Here is a 16,637-nt window from a genome sequence, read left to right on the forward strand (position 1 = left end):
AATCATTGAATAATCAACATTAGTGACATTAAAGTTCAAAAACTCTTGTATTATTATTTTAATAATGGCCATAATAATAAATAAATAACAATATTACATTAAGAAGATGCTTAGCCTACTGCCACAAAAATAAAAGACAAACTACAGTTATCTATTTGCTTAATATGTTTTAATTCTTCAATCAGCTTTTATTGCAGTAGCAATCTACAGTATACACAATGTTGGTTATCCCTTCAATGTTGGAGTTTTCCCAAACTGTTTTCATTATGAAACTAAGATTAAACATTTAAAAAAAAAAAAAACTCTAACTCCTGTGTACTGCAGTTTACTTTCAGGCTTTTAGTGTTTTATACTTTTTTTATTAATTTGATGCATTAGCCCATGTTACACTGTAGTATATTCAATAACACATGACGTGAGTGCTGCTGATGCAGTGTGCAGTTTGTGAGATTACATACAGGGTGTTATTGTACTTGTTATCCTCGATTAGAAGGTGCGTGGAGAGAAAACACTAACAAGTACTGCAACAGTAGCGCCAAGCACACCTAGAACCACACCTGAGCCTCCAGCTGCTACTAATTTTGCTGTCTGAGCCTGTGAAGACAAATAAATGTGTTAAGAGTGAAATACTTGCCTATACTTAAATAATGTTGTAATATATTTGAAACGAGACATACATACCTGTCTGGATTTTGGTTGGCCATAGCGTAGTTCGGTAACAAAATGCTCACAGTTGTATTTGATGAGACAATATCGTATCTTCTCGCCAACTCTTTGCTCTGCGTTTTTCAAGATGACATCTGAGGGTTTTGCCTTCCATTTTTTATCCAGGCTGTTGTTCACTTTCCATACATGACCAGCTGCTACATCCTTCAGTTTTTGTTTCTTCACAACAGCAATGATGGAGGCAGATGATGCACCAATGGCAGCAACATTTCTAGAAGAATCGTCTGAAGAAGGGAAAGGGCAATGGCACCATTAAAACACTCTAGCACCAGAGGAGGGACCAAAGACATGCTAATGGTTATGATTTTTTTTTTTGTTTAGCATACACTAACTGGCCACTTTAAACACCTGTTCAACTATGCATTAACACAAATATCTAATCAGCCAATCACAGGGCAGCAACTCAATGCATTTAGGCATTTAGACCTTACAGTCTATGATTTAGACATGGTCATGACAATCTGCTGTTATTGGATCTAACTGTGCAACCTATGATTTCACTATAGCTGATCTACCTGGCTTAAGAACTGTGATAATTAGAATAAGCTGATTAAGTGAATGGTTGGAACCAGAGCCATATAAAGGTAGAGTTGCGACAATGGGTGTTCAAAATGGGTTAAGGTCATGTGGTTCATGTAATCTTCAAAAAGTTCCCGGAAGTGATTGACAATGGATTAGAATGCATTAAATAAGCTACTGTTCAATGAGAGACAGAGCCACAATTTTGGGTAATTGACAGACAATAAATGCAATGATATACAATATTTATAACACAGTGTAATTATTGTGTTAACTGTGTAGTTATCCTACCATTACAACAATATTAAATTATATTCCAGACCGTAGCCTGCTAAATATCGGAAGGTGACCTTTTTTTCTCCCTTTTACGTATGTGTCACTTAAGAATGTGTCCATGAGAGGACCAGGCGGGGGGTGATACATGCTACGTCACCGATTTTGATGAAACTTGGACAGTTTGAAGGGTCCACCTAAAAACTCAAAAAGCCAAAATAGTAAAAAATTTGAAACAACCTAGGGGGAGTTAGGCCCCCGTCCTTGTTTTAGGCCAAAAAACCTCAAAAAAGGCCCAAAATTGCATTAAATCTTGACATCCCTCCTGCTGTCAGATTTAAACACAGCAAAGTAACAATTCATGCCATCAAAGGTGCATCCAAGGTTAGTTTAAAACTGGAGTTACAAGGCGTAAGGTGTGACTGGTGTCAGTCCAGGACTGCACGTATCCACTATGTCACATGCTTTTTGGCGAATACCCAAAAAATAGCAATATTCAGACCTGAATATCTCCGATGAGCAACCTCCTTTTTTCAACATTCTTTCTTCACATGTAAGGGCCATCCGTGGACTTTATAAATCAAAAGAAAAATGCTCGGCCTTTTTATTATTTTTGTCGCTGTAACCGTCTAAATAGTGTGATCCAGCCAGTGATTTCAAATACATATCTATTTCAATGATTGGTTGAAACATAATGTTTAGGTCATTTATGGTGGACAAATGGAGATATATTATCATTAATCATGTCTACTGATCAAATCCAAGCTATTAGATTTAGATCATGTCTACTGATCAAATCCAAGCTATTAGATTTAATGTCCTGAGTGCAATATATTCCTTAAGGTAGCTCAAAATGTCATTGGGTGACATACACCAGTATTCCCGTAGGTCCAATATTTGCAAATGTGATATCTCCAACATATCTCAGGGCTAGAAAAAGTCAAATAATAACTTGTTACATTTTGGTAGCCAAAGGTCAAAGTCACTGTGACCTTATGTATATCCCTTTGTGGTGGATAAATCTCAAAAAATCCCTGACATAATATTCAAATATTCACTTTGACTCACAGATAACAAATATTTGAATCTGGTGGTCAAAGGTCGAGGTCAAGGACCTTGCATTCTTGAGAAAATTATATATCATAAATGCCTGTAGGAATGCTTTTTTCAAATTTGGTACAAATATTCACTTGCACTTTTGTCTTTGTCATTCATCAGTGACCTCCAGAAGGCTCAACAGTGGTATCTGGCATCTCAGACCCAGCTCCCTTCACACTCATGATAGGTTGTCTACCAACCAATACCAACACATTTTTTGGTAATTTGTCTTCTTTGCTATGGCCGTTTATGATCCGATCAGCAACACAGCCAAGCAAACTGCAATCACATGATGCGGACACCCACAAATACCAACAATATCTTCAGTTAATCATCTTTTTTGCTGTGGCCATTTATGATCCCATCAGCAACTATACAACAAACACAACAACAACCCTTAATGAGGGCACCAAGAAGTACCACCAAAGTCTTTGGTCATCCTCTTCTTTGCTCCCACAGTTTGTGATCCAATCAGCAACATAACCAGACCAACTGTAAGCCCTTGATGTGGGCACCCACAAATACTCTACCTACACATTCTTCAGTCAATCCTCTTCATTGCTGTATTGGTTTATTATCTGATCATTAACATACCCAGTCAAACCGCAAGCCTTTAATGCAGACACCAACAAATACCAACAAATATTTAGATACCAACTACCAACCAATGTCACAAATTCTTCAGTCATTCCTGTTTGTTGCTATGGCCATTTATGATCCGATCAGCAACATACCAACATACCAAGCAATATCATAAATTCTCCAGTCATTCCTGTTCATTACTGTTACGCAAGCCCAACAACTACCACTCCAGAAACACAGCAGCAGCGTCTCAGTCAATTCAGGTTACAACATGACCAGGCTACAGGGGCTCTAGCACCTGCCCTTTTGCCCCTTTGATGTCCAAGTGCCCTTTTGACCAGTGTTGTAGTCAAGTCACTATGCCTCGAGTCCGAGTCCAGGTTCGAGTCCTCAGTGTTCAAGTCCGAGTCAAGTCCAAGTCATTAAAAAAAAATTCCAAGTCAAGTCCGAGTCGAGTCCACTACTCATCCGAGTCAAGTCCGAGTCGAGTCACTATTGATCCACGTCGAGTCCGAGTCGAGTCCCTATTGATCAAGTCGAGTCCAAGTCCAGCACTAAAGTAAGCATAGCCTACATGTCGTTCCATTTTTTCCCACTGCAGATGAAATCCTTAAAAGCAAAACGGACAATCTTCTGTCTCCAAGCAGGGGTGCCATCACTTGTGTGAAAGTAGTATTGCCAAATTTCTTGCCAAACCCAATGTGTTGTATTTATTATTTCGGAGAGAATACCATACCATAGCTATACCATAGCCTATAGGCCTACTCATAATAAATGAGCAATCCACATCCCAATCACACAGGCCATTAAGTCACATTATGCTGTTACTGACTGCTGACAATTGTATAGGCAGTGTTGTAGAAGTTCATACTTCACAAGAGCTAGATGAACGTTGGAATAGGCCTATTTTGTAAGAGGTAGTGTGGATCATAAAAGGGCTTTTTTTTTTATTCTGGCTGTTAAATAGCCTACACAATTTTAGCGCAGTTTGGGAGGGACAGAAACAGAGCAGGGCCCGTCTTGGTAGCTTCTTTCTGACTCCCGTGACGTGAACACTGGCTACCGGCAACTGCATAATTATGTTATCACTTCACTGACACTATGGAGACATATTTCACGTCAACAATAGAGATGAAAACTAGCTTTAGGTTAACGAAGATGTAGATCATCTGCCTAATTAATTTATTTGTGCAACAGGCCACGTTCATTTCAGCGAGATGAGTGAAATAAATGTTTTTTTAAGCTGCCCTCGCCATACTATTTGCTACGATATTCACCTGTTAGAAATAGAACACGTTGCTATTTCCTTTTTTTTCGTGCAGTGGATTAGGCTATCAAATCGCTCGTTTGAACAGTAACAGTAATCCAGTTCATTCGTGGTTTTAAATATAGTTGTTTCTGGCCTACCCACGAAAGGTTCAGTTTGTCAGTTTCACTTGCGCAGACATGTAGGCCTACATTGACACTACATGGACACTCTACTAGGCAATTTAATGTTATGTTTCTATATTTTATGACACCAAAATTAAGAAGTATGCTATATCTTGATCGGGAAAACGTTTAGTTTATTTTTCTTTCATCCGATAATAGCCTGCTGCAAATTAACAGACAGAAGCACGGCAGGGCACGCCCCGAATGAAAATGAATGAATGGAACCTCGCTTCTCGCGTCAGTCAGGGAAAACACTGTTCAGCAAGTCACGATGATCAGCTATCCAGCAGCAGTGTGTGTTGTTTAGCCTTGGCTGAGTGTAATCTTAGGTAATGTTATGTGATGTATGAGAACTAATATTGCCTGGCAATAGCCTACTACATTGAAATAGCGGCGGCCGTATCTCCAGGCATTTTGGTGTTAAAGTTAACGTTAGTTTGCTTTGCATGTGAACATGATGTGACTTGCAATGTAGCCTACGACACGAAGCAGTAGCCTAACATTCCCTTGAACTAAAATTAGTATTACGAATAATTTAGATATTAAAATCATATAGCAAATTATAGCCTAATGACATACTACAATTATAGCCTTATGATATATTACAAAAAAAAGTCGAGTCCTCGACGAGTCATCGCGAGTGCGAATGCACGAGTCCGAGTCCAAGTTCGAGTCATCAGTGCTCAAGTCCAAGTCAAGTCACGAGTCTCTAAATTTAGCTAATGACTCGGACTCGAGTTCGAGTCTCGGACTCGAGTACTACAACACTGCTTTTGACAAGACCGTTTTTTAGGCTACTTTTTAAAATTTGTAATACTTCCGCTAGTTCCAACGTGAATATTCGCTAAAATGTCTCATTAATAGTTTGTGAAATTAGAAATTTACAAAAATAACAATTTTCTGTGTTAATTGAAATGCCTTGCGGCCACCAATCCGTGACGTCATACATTCAGTGAACTCTCAGAAGGTGCACGCAGGCACAGTGCTACAGGAGACGTTTGGGAGCACGGTAAGGTCACTTGGCAGTTAGCCTATCTGAACATGCAATAGTATTCAGCTTAGAGATAGAGAATAAAATGTTTAAAGTTGTTTCATGTTTAATGAAGTAGGCTATCAAATCCGTTTTAACCATGTCATGGTCCATCCATTTCAATAACCTGGCAGCTTCGAAAATCTAAGGCTGAACGTTCATAACATAGGCTATTCTGTTTAGGTTACTATGTTATAGTAGCTTAGGTTAGTAGACCTAGTTCATAAAACAGAGTAGGCAAGGCAAACCTTTTCTAAATCGTCATAAGCCGACGACATAGGCTACTGTAGCACTGCGAACGGTGAGTGCCCAGACCTTACATTTTAATGTGGGTCTGGCTCGTCAGGCTACTAGCTTTTGCCAATGAAAATGAATGCATAAAAAATGCATTAAAAAAAACAGTAATATTGTTGAAATATTGTTGTGCTGAGTTCTAAGAACAGCGAGTTCAAGTTAAATGTTGTTGTGCTGAGTTCTAAGAACAGAGAGTTCAAGTTAAATGTTGTTGTGCTGAGTTCTAAGAACAGAGAGTACAAGTGTGCACCCAGACAGACAGGAACGGCACCCTGTCTGTGTGTGTGTGTGGGTGAGATAAGAGTATGTTACAATAAAGTCGCTATGTCTCGCTTCCTATTTTCTGTGTGCATCTGTAGGCCTACAATAAAAGACTAGCCTGACGAGCCAGACCCACATTAAAATGTAGGGTCTGGGCACCGTTCGCACTTATTTTGTGTATTTGCTGTATATCTGTGGAATGGTGTGTGTGTGTGCTCAGTCCGAGGGGCGGGATAATCGGTTGTCTTTCGAATTCCCTCTGCACGCAATAGGACAGCTATGAGTACCATGTGTTTCCCACCAGCGGAGCTAGTTGGCTAGTTCAAACTTTTGCCAACTTAATAAAAGCTTAACCCACGTCACACTGTTCGCCAACAGCAACATTATCTTATTTGTTTTCAAGTAGCAGGGAATTCAAGCCAAACCGATGCAACTCTGCCATCAATCATTATGTTAAGCCTGCCTAACGACTCTATACACGATTTGATTGGCCTGATAGAAGTTTAATTTTTCGAGCCAATGGAGAGTTGCTAGATTAGCCCATTTGCTGCCGCTAGGGTGCGTCTAGATTACTAGGCTAATAAAAGACAGCTTTTGGGCTGCAGAGTCAGAGATGGTGTGAGGAATTCTTCCGTAGGCTACATTAGCAGGCTCTCCTCTTGGTAGAGTTTGTGGGCAAAGCCATACTACGTGTTGTAACTATGTTGGGGGTTAAATTCCCTGACAGTTACCAACAATGTCAACAAACTCAGCTTCACTGCTGCAAACAAAGTTGGCTATATGCTTTGCCATATAACGAACCAGCTAGCCTTGTGATAACAAAATCTTTACCTTTTGTTTAGTCCACTGAAAGTTATCCATATCAAATGATTAAATACACAGTTATGGAGGAATTATTTTGGGGAAGCAGTTGCACTATATCCCACTTTTGCTGCCTTTAAGCCATTTAAATCCAAAGCGTAGATGAGCATTGCAGCATACGTTACAACTTGACGTGATGGTGAAGCTAAATGCCCAAGAAACGTCACGTCATAAAAGTTGTAGGCCTACTAAACGCAAAAACTTAATGACAGCTTGTTCGTGGTGGTGTAGTGCTGCCTAATTGAAATGGGATAGGCAAGGTTTACAGTGTTTCCTCTAGGATTTTTTTAAGCAGTGGGGGCAGGCCTGTCCGAACATTTATTATTATAATTAGGCTACTAATAGCCTACTATTACTTTACTACTATTACTGTTATTATTATTATTATTCAGATGAGGCAAAGGAATGTAAATCTGAGTCTGAAATGTTGGCTACAAACAGTCTATACTGCTGTAACTGCACTGCTGCTATTATTAATTGTTAACTTCCGGGAATTTGAGGCTTCCATTAGCTGCCATTGTTGGGGAAAAAATGGAACATTAGCGTCAATGGAGTTGTCGCAACTCTACCTTTATATGGCTCTGGTTGGAACCAAATTGTGGCAGGACTTTTACTTTCTGAAGCTGGACGTTTACACCTCTGTAACCCGATACTAGCAAGATGTAGGCCTGCCTAATTAAATGGCTGGTGGTGGGTGTACTTACGTAACATCAACATCAAGCACTAGAAATAAATATAACCTAAATGAAGAGCACAGGATCATTCTTCACGGCTAGATGGAATTTGAATTGTAAAGGATTACAGCAAAGCTCACAACATACAATAGCTCACAGGAAAACAATTGTGACCCCAGGACATTACAGGATGTTATCTGAAGGGAATGATCTCTGTGCAGGCAACAGAAAGATACAGGATTGATGTACTGTACCATCGTTTGTGAGGTGAATAACATATCCATCTCCAATGAACAATGCCCAGTGCTGGTATGTTTTTCTGTCTATCTCAATTAGGTCCCCCGGCTCCTGTGTACATGAAACAGCACACATGTTCAAAGCCATAGCATCTGAACATGTTAAAGGATGTTGCCAAATTAGATTTGGTGAAACTTTAAAAATGATGCTTGACCCACAACAATTGCATAATTCTGAGGCCATTGTTAAAAAATATAATGTTTCCTATACAGTTTTGTACTCTACGGATCTGTTCCATACAGAAGGCAGCTGCTTTGCCTTGCTGCAGTGAGAGAGATGTATTTTAAGATATGCCTTTCGAGTGATAACATCTTTTAAGAACAATGGTCTTTTAAGATAACATTAACACAAGACGTTAGGACACAGCAAAAGCAGGCTGGCTAGAAACTTGTCTGGCAACATCTTTTTTTCTTGGTTCACTACATATTTCCTCCGTATTTCCTCTGCTAAACAAGTTTAACCAGCTCAGCAATATTTTTAAACTTATGTTTGACCATAGTTCAGATACCCTCATTTTCCATTAAAATTATGATAATTCTGCTTATTCGACATCACTATTGCAGCCTAACATATTGCAAAATGTCCTGGTGTGGTTTGGTTTTCTGCACACAGTAAAAACATGCTGCTAAAATGTGCTTAAGTGGTGTAGTTTTAAAATGAAACGTCAAATAAGATGAAAATGAAAGATGTGTTTTGTATTTTTGCACTTCTTTCCCCATTTGTCTAGGTGCTCCTAAGCTCTGTTCTAGAATCTTTGCTCCTAAGTCTAGTCATTAATGATAGCATCACATCATTTGAGGTCAGCTACACAGAAATGTCAAGTTTTACATGAAACTACCCATGTTTAAACATATAAAAATATATATGTTTTTAACTTTAGATGCATTTTCATTTAGAAAAGGACACATTTGTTCAAACACCTGTGCTCATGTGTACGTATAAGTTGACGTTAAGTAGGCCTAATTATGTAGGTTTAAGTTTACCTTACCGCCATGTGTGATATCAGTTGATGTCTGGAGAGGACAAAACAGAAGGTTATTGCTAAAACTGGAGTATGTATGAGTGGATATTGTTATGGCCCTGTCTGCTGTCTTTTTTCCTCTCCTGCTTGCATTGCAGGGGTGGAGCCTAGTGGGTAGGTGAGCCTAGCAGGCAGGTGCAACCTGGTTTAAAGACGCTGGGATGTAAAAGGGCTACCTGGTGGTTTAAGAGGCTGGGATGTAAAAGGGCTACCTGGTGGTTTAAGAGGCTGGGATGTAAAAGGGCTAACTGGTGGTTCAAGAGGCCGGGATGTAAAAGGGCTACCTGGTGGTTTAACCTGTGGGAGCAGCCGTGGCCCACTGGTTAGCACTTTGGACTTGTAACCGGAGGGTTGCCGGTTCAAGCCCCGACCAGTGGGTCACTGCTCCCCGAGCGCTGCTGTGGTTGCAGGCAGCTCACTGCGCCGGGATTAGTGTGTGCTTCACCTCACTGTGTGCTGTGTTTCACTAATTCACGGATTGGGTTAAATGCAGAGACCAAATTTCCCTCACGGGATCAAAAGAGTATATATACTTATACTTATACTTACTTATACTTAAGAGGCCGGGACGTGAAAGGGCTACTTGGTGGTTGTACAGCATTCCTCCTCTTCACTGGACCGCTTTGGACTTCTGCTTTGCTTTATACACCACACTGCATCCATTCAGACGTGCATTACCCTTTGTTTTTTGCCACACTTACCCTGACGTTTTCTCTTTAAGCACCACTATTTACTTATAATATATAATTTATTGTTCAAACTTTATCCACACATGCTAATTATATCATAAATTCAGGAAGAAACTGTTGAGGAAGTTGGTATTATGGTACTTGAACAACAGGTGAATGCTTCACAGGGGAGATGATTTGGACTGACAGTTTGCGTTGGGAGCTATGGGCTGTGATTTTCAATTGAGGTTTGGTTTATTTATTGGAATTCGATTTTTGGTTACCTTTAACTTTAACTTTAAGCACATTAAAGAAACATGACGTAAGATACCCGTTCAGTTTTTCAGACATCAGTTTTCTATAATGGGCCCATTCAGCACTAAGGTGGTACACCCAGTGCATCAAAAACGGATAAGTAATGTCGTGTTCCTCCACGGTACAACAGCATTACATCAGAGGCACCGTTCTCAACATTATAAGTCATAGAAATCAGTCTGAAGCCTAAGAGCTACATAGTCTTGCGATAAACACATGCTGAATCTTTCTGGAAGCACTGCAAATCTGGCCAATCTATCACCCTGATCCAGATGAAATCTTTTTTTGGAATTACCAAATCCAGATTAATGGGATACCCTAATTGCCTACTGGATGAAGACCAAAAGATAACAGACAACCTTGATGCTAATCTGGCCCACAATAAATAAATACAAATAATTATACATCATAGAGACCCTGAATCTGGCTCAGGACTATAGCCTGATTTTGTTTTGTACTAAATGTATTCCAATGCTACTGAAATGTTTTGAACAAATATTGTATTGTACATAATTTAATCTGATTGCACAATCTTGTTTTCCTCTTTGAGATCAGGTTACTATTGAACAACTATGTCCTGGTCAGTAGCACTTTCATTCTTAAGAAATGTGTGTAAATGTGTTCAAAAATGTACACACACCTCCTGGTCTACTCCTGTGTGATACTGCTCAGTTTGCTATAAACTGAAACGTATCACTTTAGGCCTCACCCATCCACTTTGTGATAAGTGTGTGTCTGTGTGTTTACCCTCCTAGATTAAAAGACCCGAGAGGACGTAGCTTCCAGTGGTTTTAGAACAACTAAGAGGCATTGTCAGGCATGACGCATCGTGGAGTCATGCTTTATCGCCTCAGATTGTTGTTGCTGCAATTGAGAGGGCCGAGGGTGGGTTTTTTTAGTTGCCAGTTGATGTTGAAGAGGCTGTTGTTGGAGCGTCACCAGAAATTACAAGAAGCCTTTTCAGATGTTTAGCTTTTTTTTTTCCGTCACTGGAGATGTGGCGAAGCATACAGTTGAGAACTACTGTATGTACTCTGAACTTTCTGCTTAAAATGATTCTGAGATGGTCAAGCTTTATGTCTGTATATATTTATCAAAATGATGATGTGAAAGTTGGTATTTGTTTAACAGTATGTTAAATGTTTTTTTTTTATTCAGATTGTATTAATTATTAATTATTTTATTTCTAAAGATATTTTTTATGCATGTATTTATTGTGTTCTGTAACAAAAGTAGACAATTGAAACATGTATTTTTGTTGTGTATATGTATACATTTTTGGCTGTGTGCCAGTAATCGGAAGTTGTTATGCTCTCTGTCTTTTAGTTATTCTAGGCCTATAATGTTGTGTCTTTTATGTCTTTTAATTATTCTATTGTGTTTTACCTTTTAAACATTTAAACCACAGCCCTTTTATGCTTTTGTGTATTATTACTTTTTGTTTTTGTTTATGCAAAACAAATTGACCCCTCTTTATGAAATGTGCAAATATGCAAATAAATGTGTCTTGCTTTCCTTGGCGTTCCTATGCTGGTCAAATAACCTAAAAAAGCTGGAGAACTCTACCACATGACCTGCCACATTGATAGGCTATGCCTCACTGCTTCTTAAAATAGGCCTACAGGCTAATGCCATTAAATATGATACCAGCAACAACAACAATTAATTTATTGTTATATTTCTGAAATGACGTAGGCCAATGAACCATATGATGTCAGGCATTCCATCAACATCATCCGAATGACAAAACGCGCTTTCGGTTTTCAGCTTTCGCTTTCAGGAAGTCCCGCCCCTACTGTAAGGTTACTGTAGCCATGTTGCATGCCGCGTTGGCGTAGGCTATCGGAAGTCAACATGCTGGTCGTCATCTGTCAGGCCCAGGGATAGGCTTCTTACCACCGAAACATGTAGGCTGTACCTGCGAAATGTGTGGCTTTTCTAAGGAGTCCTGGATGTGACTCCCCTGTAACCTCAACTCTCTCATGGTTGGCCGAACCAGCATGAAATGAAAGCAAATTGCACGTCACCTATAGAATGTAGAGATTTGCGATTGCGATTTGCTAATTTAATTAAAGATAGGCCTATAGGCTGAACATTATTAAGCTATCACAAATGATCACAAATAATGTTATAGCCTAATATGCAGGCCAATGTTTAGGCTATAGCCTATGCTTATAAGTTAAAAGGTTATGGAACATTTGTGGAGGCGAATAATCGATAATTTCATGTAGGCTAGTTGATGTTTTATGCATCCAAAATATTCACGTCGGTGATTATTGATCAACATTATCCACGTTTGAGCTGTCAGATATCAGCTAGGCTTATTATTCAGAGCCAATGTGACGTTGCAGCAGGGATTCCCGTGCTGGGAGCCTTTGGACTCACACTTTGGACTTCTAATGCGGTTGGCACATCAAGGACCTGGAAAGTGAAATAGGTAAGTTTTGAATTCCATATACTGAGTATAAATTAAATTCTAACACAGACCATGGCAGTACAACCCAGTAGAATACAATCTGAGGTATTGTGTTTTAGCAGTAAACACTGTCTTGCGCAGTTGTGCTATTTAGCTACATTATTTACAAAGCTTGTTCAAGAATATCAGAATGATGGCGTTCTTTGGTGTGTGTACTTTTTTGGTGCTTATCCTGCATCTGACCCAAGGTTGTCCATGGATGCAGCATAAATTTCCGCAGTATAGCAGGAACTATTTGACCTTGCTGGAAGAGATGGTGAGTGTTATTTTGAATCTCACCTTTGATATTCTGATATTCAGCATTTTGTTTGATTTTAGACTACTTTTACTAATTCACACATTTCTCCTGAGATCCTAATTTTAATTCTGTGATTTTACAGGGTGAGAAGATAACAGAGGACAGCGTGGGAGTTAATTTCCCCGATGAGCTGTACAGACTTGCAAGAAAGTCACAGGTAAGCATAAACTAAAGCAACAAACAAACAAACAGATGCTTGAAAATAAGTAGCTTTTCATTCATGACAACTGAGATGGACTCTTTTCATGGTATCCCTGTTGAATTCTGGGATGGTTGTCTTGTCACTGACTCCTCCTGTTGTCCCCACAGCCTGAGAGGATCACCTGGTTCATAGCCCAGGTGCTGGACGAGGTGTCGCTCCTGCTGGATGAGGATCTCAATGCAGTGGCTTGGGACCAGAAGAAGCTGAAGAACTTCATGAGCACCCTGGACACACAACTGGTGGCAACTCAGTCATGTGTGAGTACAGCTGAATAACCTTCTATATTCTATATGCTGTCATCATGAGCATCTACTACTATGCAGTGAACACCAATGTTATTATACTGACTGAACACTAAAAGGCATATTAGTGCAGAAACATTATTTCTTAGCAGCTTTGGAGCTGTGTCTGTAAAATGTTACAGTTGAAACTATTTAACTAACTGATACTTATACATATTTCTTATACATATTTTGTCCAACATATGAATGACATAGTGATTTCATGAACTCCTTTCTTCTTCCTCCAGGTTAGCAAGACTAAAGGGAATAAGAGACTGCACCTGTATTTCAAGAAACTGAGAAATGAAACACTGGGGAAAATGGTGAGCTGATGAGTGTGGTTGTCCACACACACACACACACACACACACACACACACACACACACACACACTCACTCACTCACTCACTCACTCACTCACTCACTCACTCACTCACTCTCACACACACACACACACACACACACACACACACACACACACACACACACTCTCACACACACACACACACACACACACACACACACACACACACACACACACACATGTATGCACGCACAGAGGCGCATGCATATTGATATTGATGGTAAGTGTTGTGACTTGTGATTTCAGGAGGACAAGGCCAAGGCCTGGGAGCTGATCAGGAAGGAGGTTCACCGCCACCTGACGAAGGTCGACCTTCTGGCCAGCACACGCCTCTAAACACCAAACCCTTCCACAGCTACAGCCAATAGGACTGAGGATGCACCAGGACTACTAATGCACTCTGAACTTTCTGCTTAAAATGATTCTGAGGTGGTCAAGGTTTATGTAGTGTTACAATTATTTATTTATCAGAATGATGATGTGAAAGTTGTTATTTGTTTAACAAATGTTTCTATTTAGGTGTTATCAATTAATTTATCTATAACAATATTTATTTTGTGCATTTATTTATTGTATTCTGTAACAAAAGCAGACAATTGATACAGATATGTTTGTATTTTCTGAGCCCTGTAAGTTAACATGAGATGGTGAAGGTTACATCTATTAGGTGTTAAAATGATTAATTCATCAGACTGATGACGTTCTGTGAAATGTGTATTTTATAATACTGTTCAATTTTTTTTATGTATGTAGATTTGTATGTATTGTTGCATTTATTTATTGTAGATGGTAACAAAACAAGTGGCTGATATAGAAACCCTGTTTGTAGCCTATATTCTAAACCCTCTAGTTTACTGAGTAATTATTCTCTAATGAATTTTTAGAGCTGTGCATTTGTACATGATGTGGATATGGTTACAATTGTTTACATTATTTATCCATCTGACCAATGATGTGCTGTGAAACTGGTTATTCATTTCATTATTATGTTGATCTTATTTATTTATCATGGTTTATTTAATGTATTTATTTATTGTACACTCCAACACAATTGATGCAGATTTGTTATATTTCAATAAAAACATTGTTAATGACAAATTGTTAAATGCAAACCTGTTCTTAAATTTAGCTTTATTGGATTTAGTCCATTTTAATTGAATAACTTGTGTGTGTGTGTGTGTGTGTGTGTGTGTGTGTGTGTGTGTGTAAGAGAGAGTATGAGAAGACTGACTTTGCAGACTATGACATGCTTCTGGAAATTAAATGTGCACTTGGTAAATTTAGTTGGAGAATATGTACAAAACTGTCATTATGGTGCATCACTAATTTCATTGATAAGCACTGAGATGTTAGTCAGGAGTTGAAAACCAGGTAAAATACACATTCCTGCCTTAACTACATACAGATAAACACATTCCTGAGACAATTTGTGATCACAGAATCAGCTGTATATAAATATCCTTGTAGTGTAGTAAGGGGAGATTGCACGATCACATGAAGAAAAAATAACTTCAGTCAATCTGCATTTTGAATTACAGCTGAGTGGAACTCATATCAAAACCAATGTCACATTTAAATTGCACTGAAAGATGGAGGTAATCAGCTATCAGACCTGTCAACACTAAACTATAACAATAACATGACATCACACCCTTATGTTCTGTTCTGTCTGTTCCACTTGTGTCACACAATTTCCTGTTTTGCTATACTGATTATATATATATTTTTTATTGTATGCTTTATTTCCTTTTACCATTTACCTTTATTATTTGATATATGTGCATCTAACCTTTTACAGTTTTTCACAATTACACATTTGAAAAAAAAACTTCCATACTTTTCTCAAAACTGTACAAACAAACCCCAAATCTCAAACTGCATTCACAAAACCTGGCAACATCTGTCAACAATAGTCTCAAAACAGTTTTACCTGCGCCCAAAACCAAACACTGTCTTCAGATCATCTCACAAATACATTTTGCATCTAAAAAACAAAACAAAACAAAACAAAGCGAAAATATTTCATAAATCAGTGGATTCACATCATTTTTACAGTAAACAATGGGGGTTTGTGTTTACAGTTTTGAGAAAAGAATGGAAGATAAAAAAAATGTGTTTTGCCACAGAAAAAGAAAGGTTCACTGGCCTGGCAGACCCTTCTTATTCTTCAGTGAGTTTTTTTTTTGCAGTTTGCAAACGGAGTGCATTACCACCATCTGCTGGTCTGAAGTGTGATGGCAAGTGTACCCTGTAGCCTCGTTCTGGCCGCAGGGTGAATAAGGCGAATGAAGTTGGCCCTTCAACATCCTTATACTGTCATGGCTGCTACAAAATATTGTTCAATATCCACTAGGGGGCAGCAAACAGCCAGACATCTTTAGCGAGGGATTAGTCTACAGGAGTCAGTCTACATGGTGTCAGCATTGACCATGACCATGACAAACCCCATAAGGCTCCCACCCAACTGGACACTGAGCTTACAGTAATTTCCTGTGTATTAGCCACACTGTGTATAAAACGCAGAACAGGGTTTTATGGAAGTTAAAAAACAAAACCATATTAATACCATATTAACTGCCCCCGTGTATTAATCTCATAGCTGAAGAAATTTTGCAAAATCAATGTATAAACCGTGGCTAATAGTATGAGTGGGTTGGCCTGGCCAGAGGCTGGGTGCTTTCTAAACTCTGAACTGAAATTATGTCATAGTGAGAGGGTTTCTGGCACACACACACACACACAAGTGAGGAGTTTTAGCAGTCACTCATTAATACAGCATTTTGGTTTTAATGTTATAACATGCAGCTATATGGCCTATTTTTAATACATTATTAATAGATAGATAGATAGATAGATAGATAGATACTTTATTGATCCCCAAGGGGAAATTCAAGTTCTCAGTAGCATACAGACATCACACACAACATTCACTAACAGCGGAAAAAGTAATTAAAAGTGTATAATAT

At 38.9% G+C, this 16,637-nt stretch overlaps 1 protein-coding gene and 1 long non-coding RNA gene across 4 annotated transcripts; one reads left to right on the forward strand and one right to left on the reverse strand.

Moving 5' to 3' along the window:
• Window positions 1–154: 154 nt before the first annotated feature.
• Window positions 155–9,131, reverse strand: LOC143137644 (uncharacterized). 2 transcript variants are annotated; one of them, XR_012990042.1, is made up of 4 exons: window positions 9,035–9,131; window positions 8,004–8,097; window positions 682–950; window positions 155–594 (listed from the first exon to the last, which is right to left on the reverse strand). It is a non-coding gene; the product is annotated as an uncharacterized LOC143137644 (long non-coding RNA). The 2 variants fall into 2 exon arrangements; XR_012990043.1 differs by having other exon boundaries at window positions 8,004–8,138; window positions 9,035–9,049.
• Window positions 957–14,172, forward strand: LOC143137643 (interferon a3-like). Of its 2 annotated transcripts, none has more exons than XM_076297915.1 (6): window positions 957–5,638; window positions 10,806–12,782; window positions 12,907–12,981; window positions 13,134–13,283; window positions 13,556–13,630; window positions 13,918–14,172. In XM_076297915.1, exons 2-6 carry the CDS (start codon window positions 12,657–12,659, stop codon window positions 14,005–14,007), a joined length of 516 nt encoding a protein of 171 aa, XP_076154030.1. In that variant the 5' UTR covers window positions 957–5,638; window positions 10,806–12,656; the 3' UTR covers window positions 14,008–14,172. The 2 variants fall into 2 exon arrangements, with proteins under 2 accessions (XP_076154030.1, XP_076154031.1); XM_076297916.1 differs by lacking the exon at window positions 957–5,638 and adding an exon at window positions 9,278–10,630.
• Window positions 14,173–16,637: the final 2,465 nt, after the last annotated feature.

Source organism: Alosa pseudoharengus, unplaced genomic scaffold, assembly GCF_046254945.1.
Source record: "Alosa pseudoharengus isolate Yale_2024_CS ecotype anadromous, Long Island Sound unplaced genomic scaffold, YU_APseudo_1.1 YU_APseudo_1.1_scf_21, whole genome shotgun sequence".
In the NCBI taxonomy this organism is placed as follows: domain Eukaryota; kingdom Metazoa; phylum Chordata; class Actinopteri; order Clupeiformes; family Clupeidae; genus Alosa; species Alosa pseudoharengus.

Coding starts and splice junctions, on each gene's coding strand:
- LOC143137643 (XM_076297915.1), top strand. CDS start 12,657: ATGATGGCGTTCTTTGGTGTGTGTACTTTTTTGGTGCTTATCCTGCAT. Junction 12,982..13,133: donor GACTTGCAAGAAAGTCACAG/GTAAGCATAAAC, acceptor TTGTCCCCACAG/CCTGAGAGGATCACCTGGTT. Junction 13,631..13,917: donor ATGAAACACTGGGGAAAATG/GTGAGCTGATGA, acceptor TTGTGATTTCAG/GAGGACAAGGCCAAGGCCTG.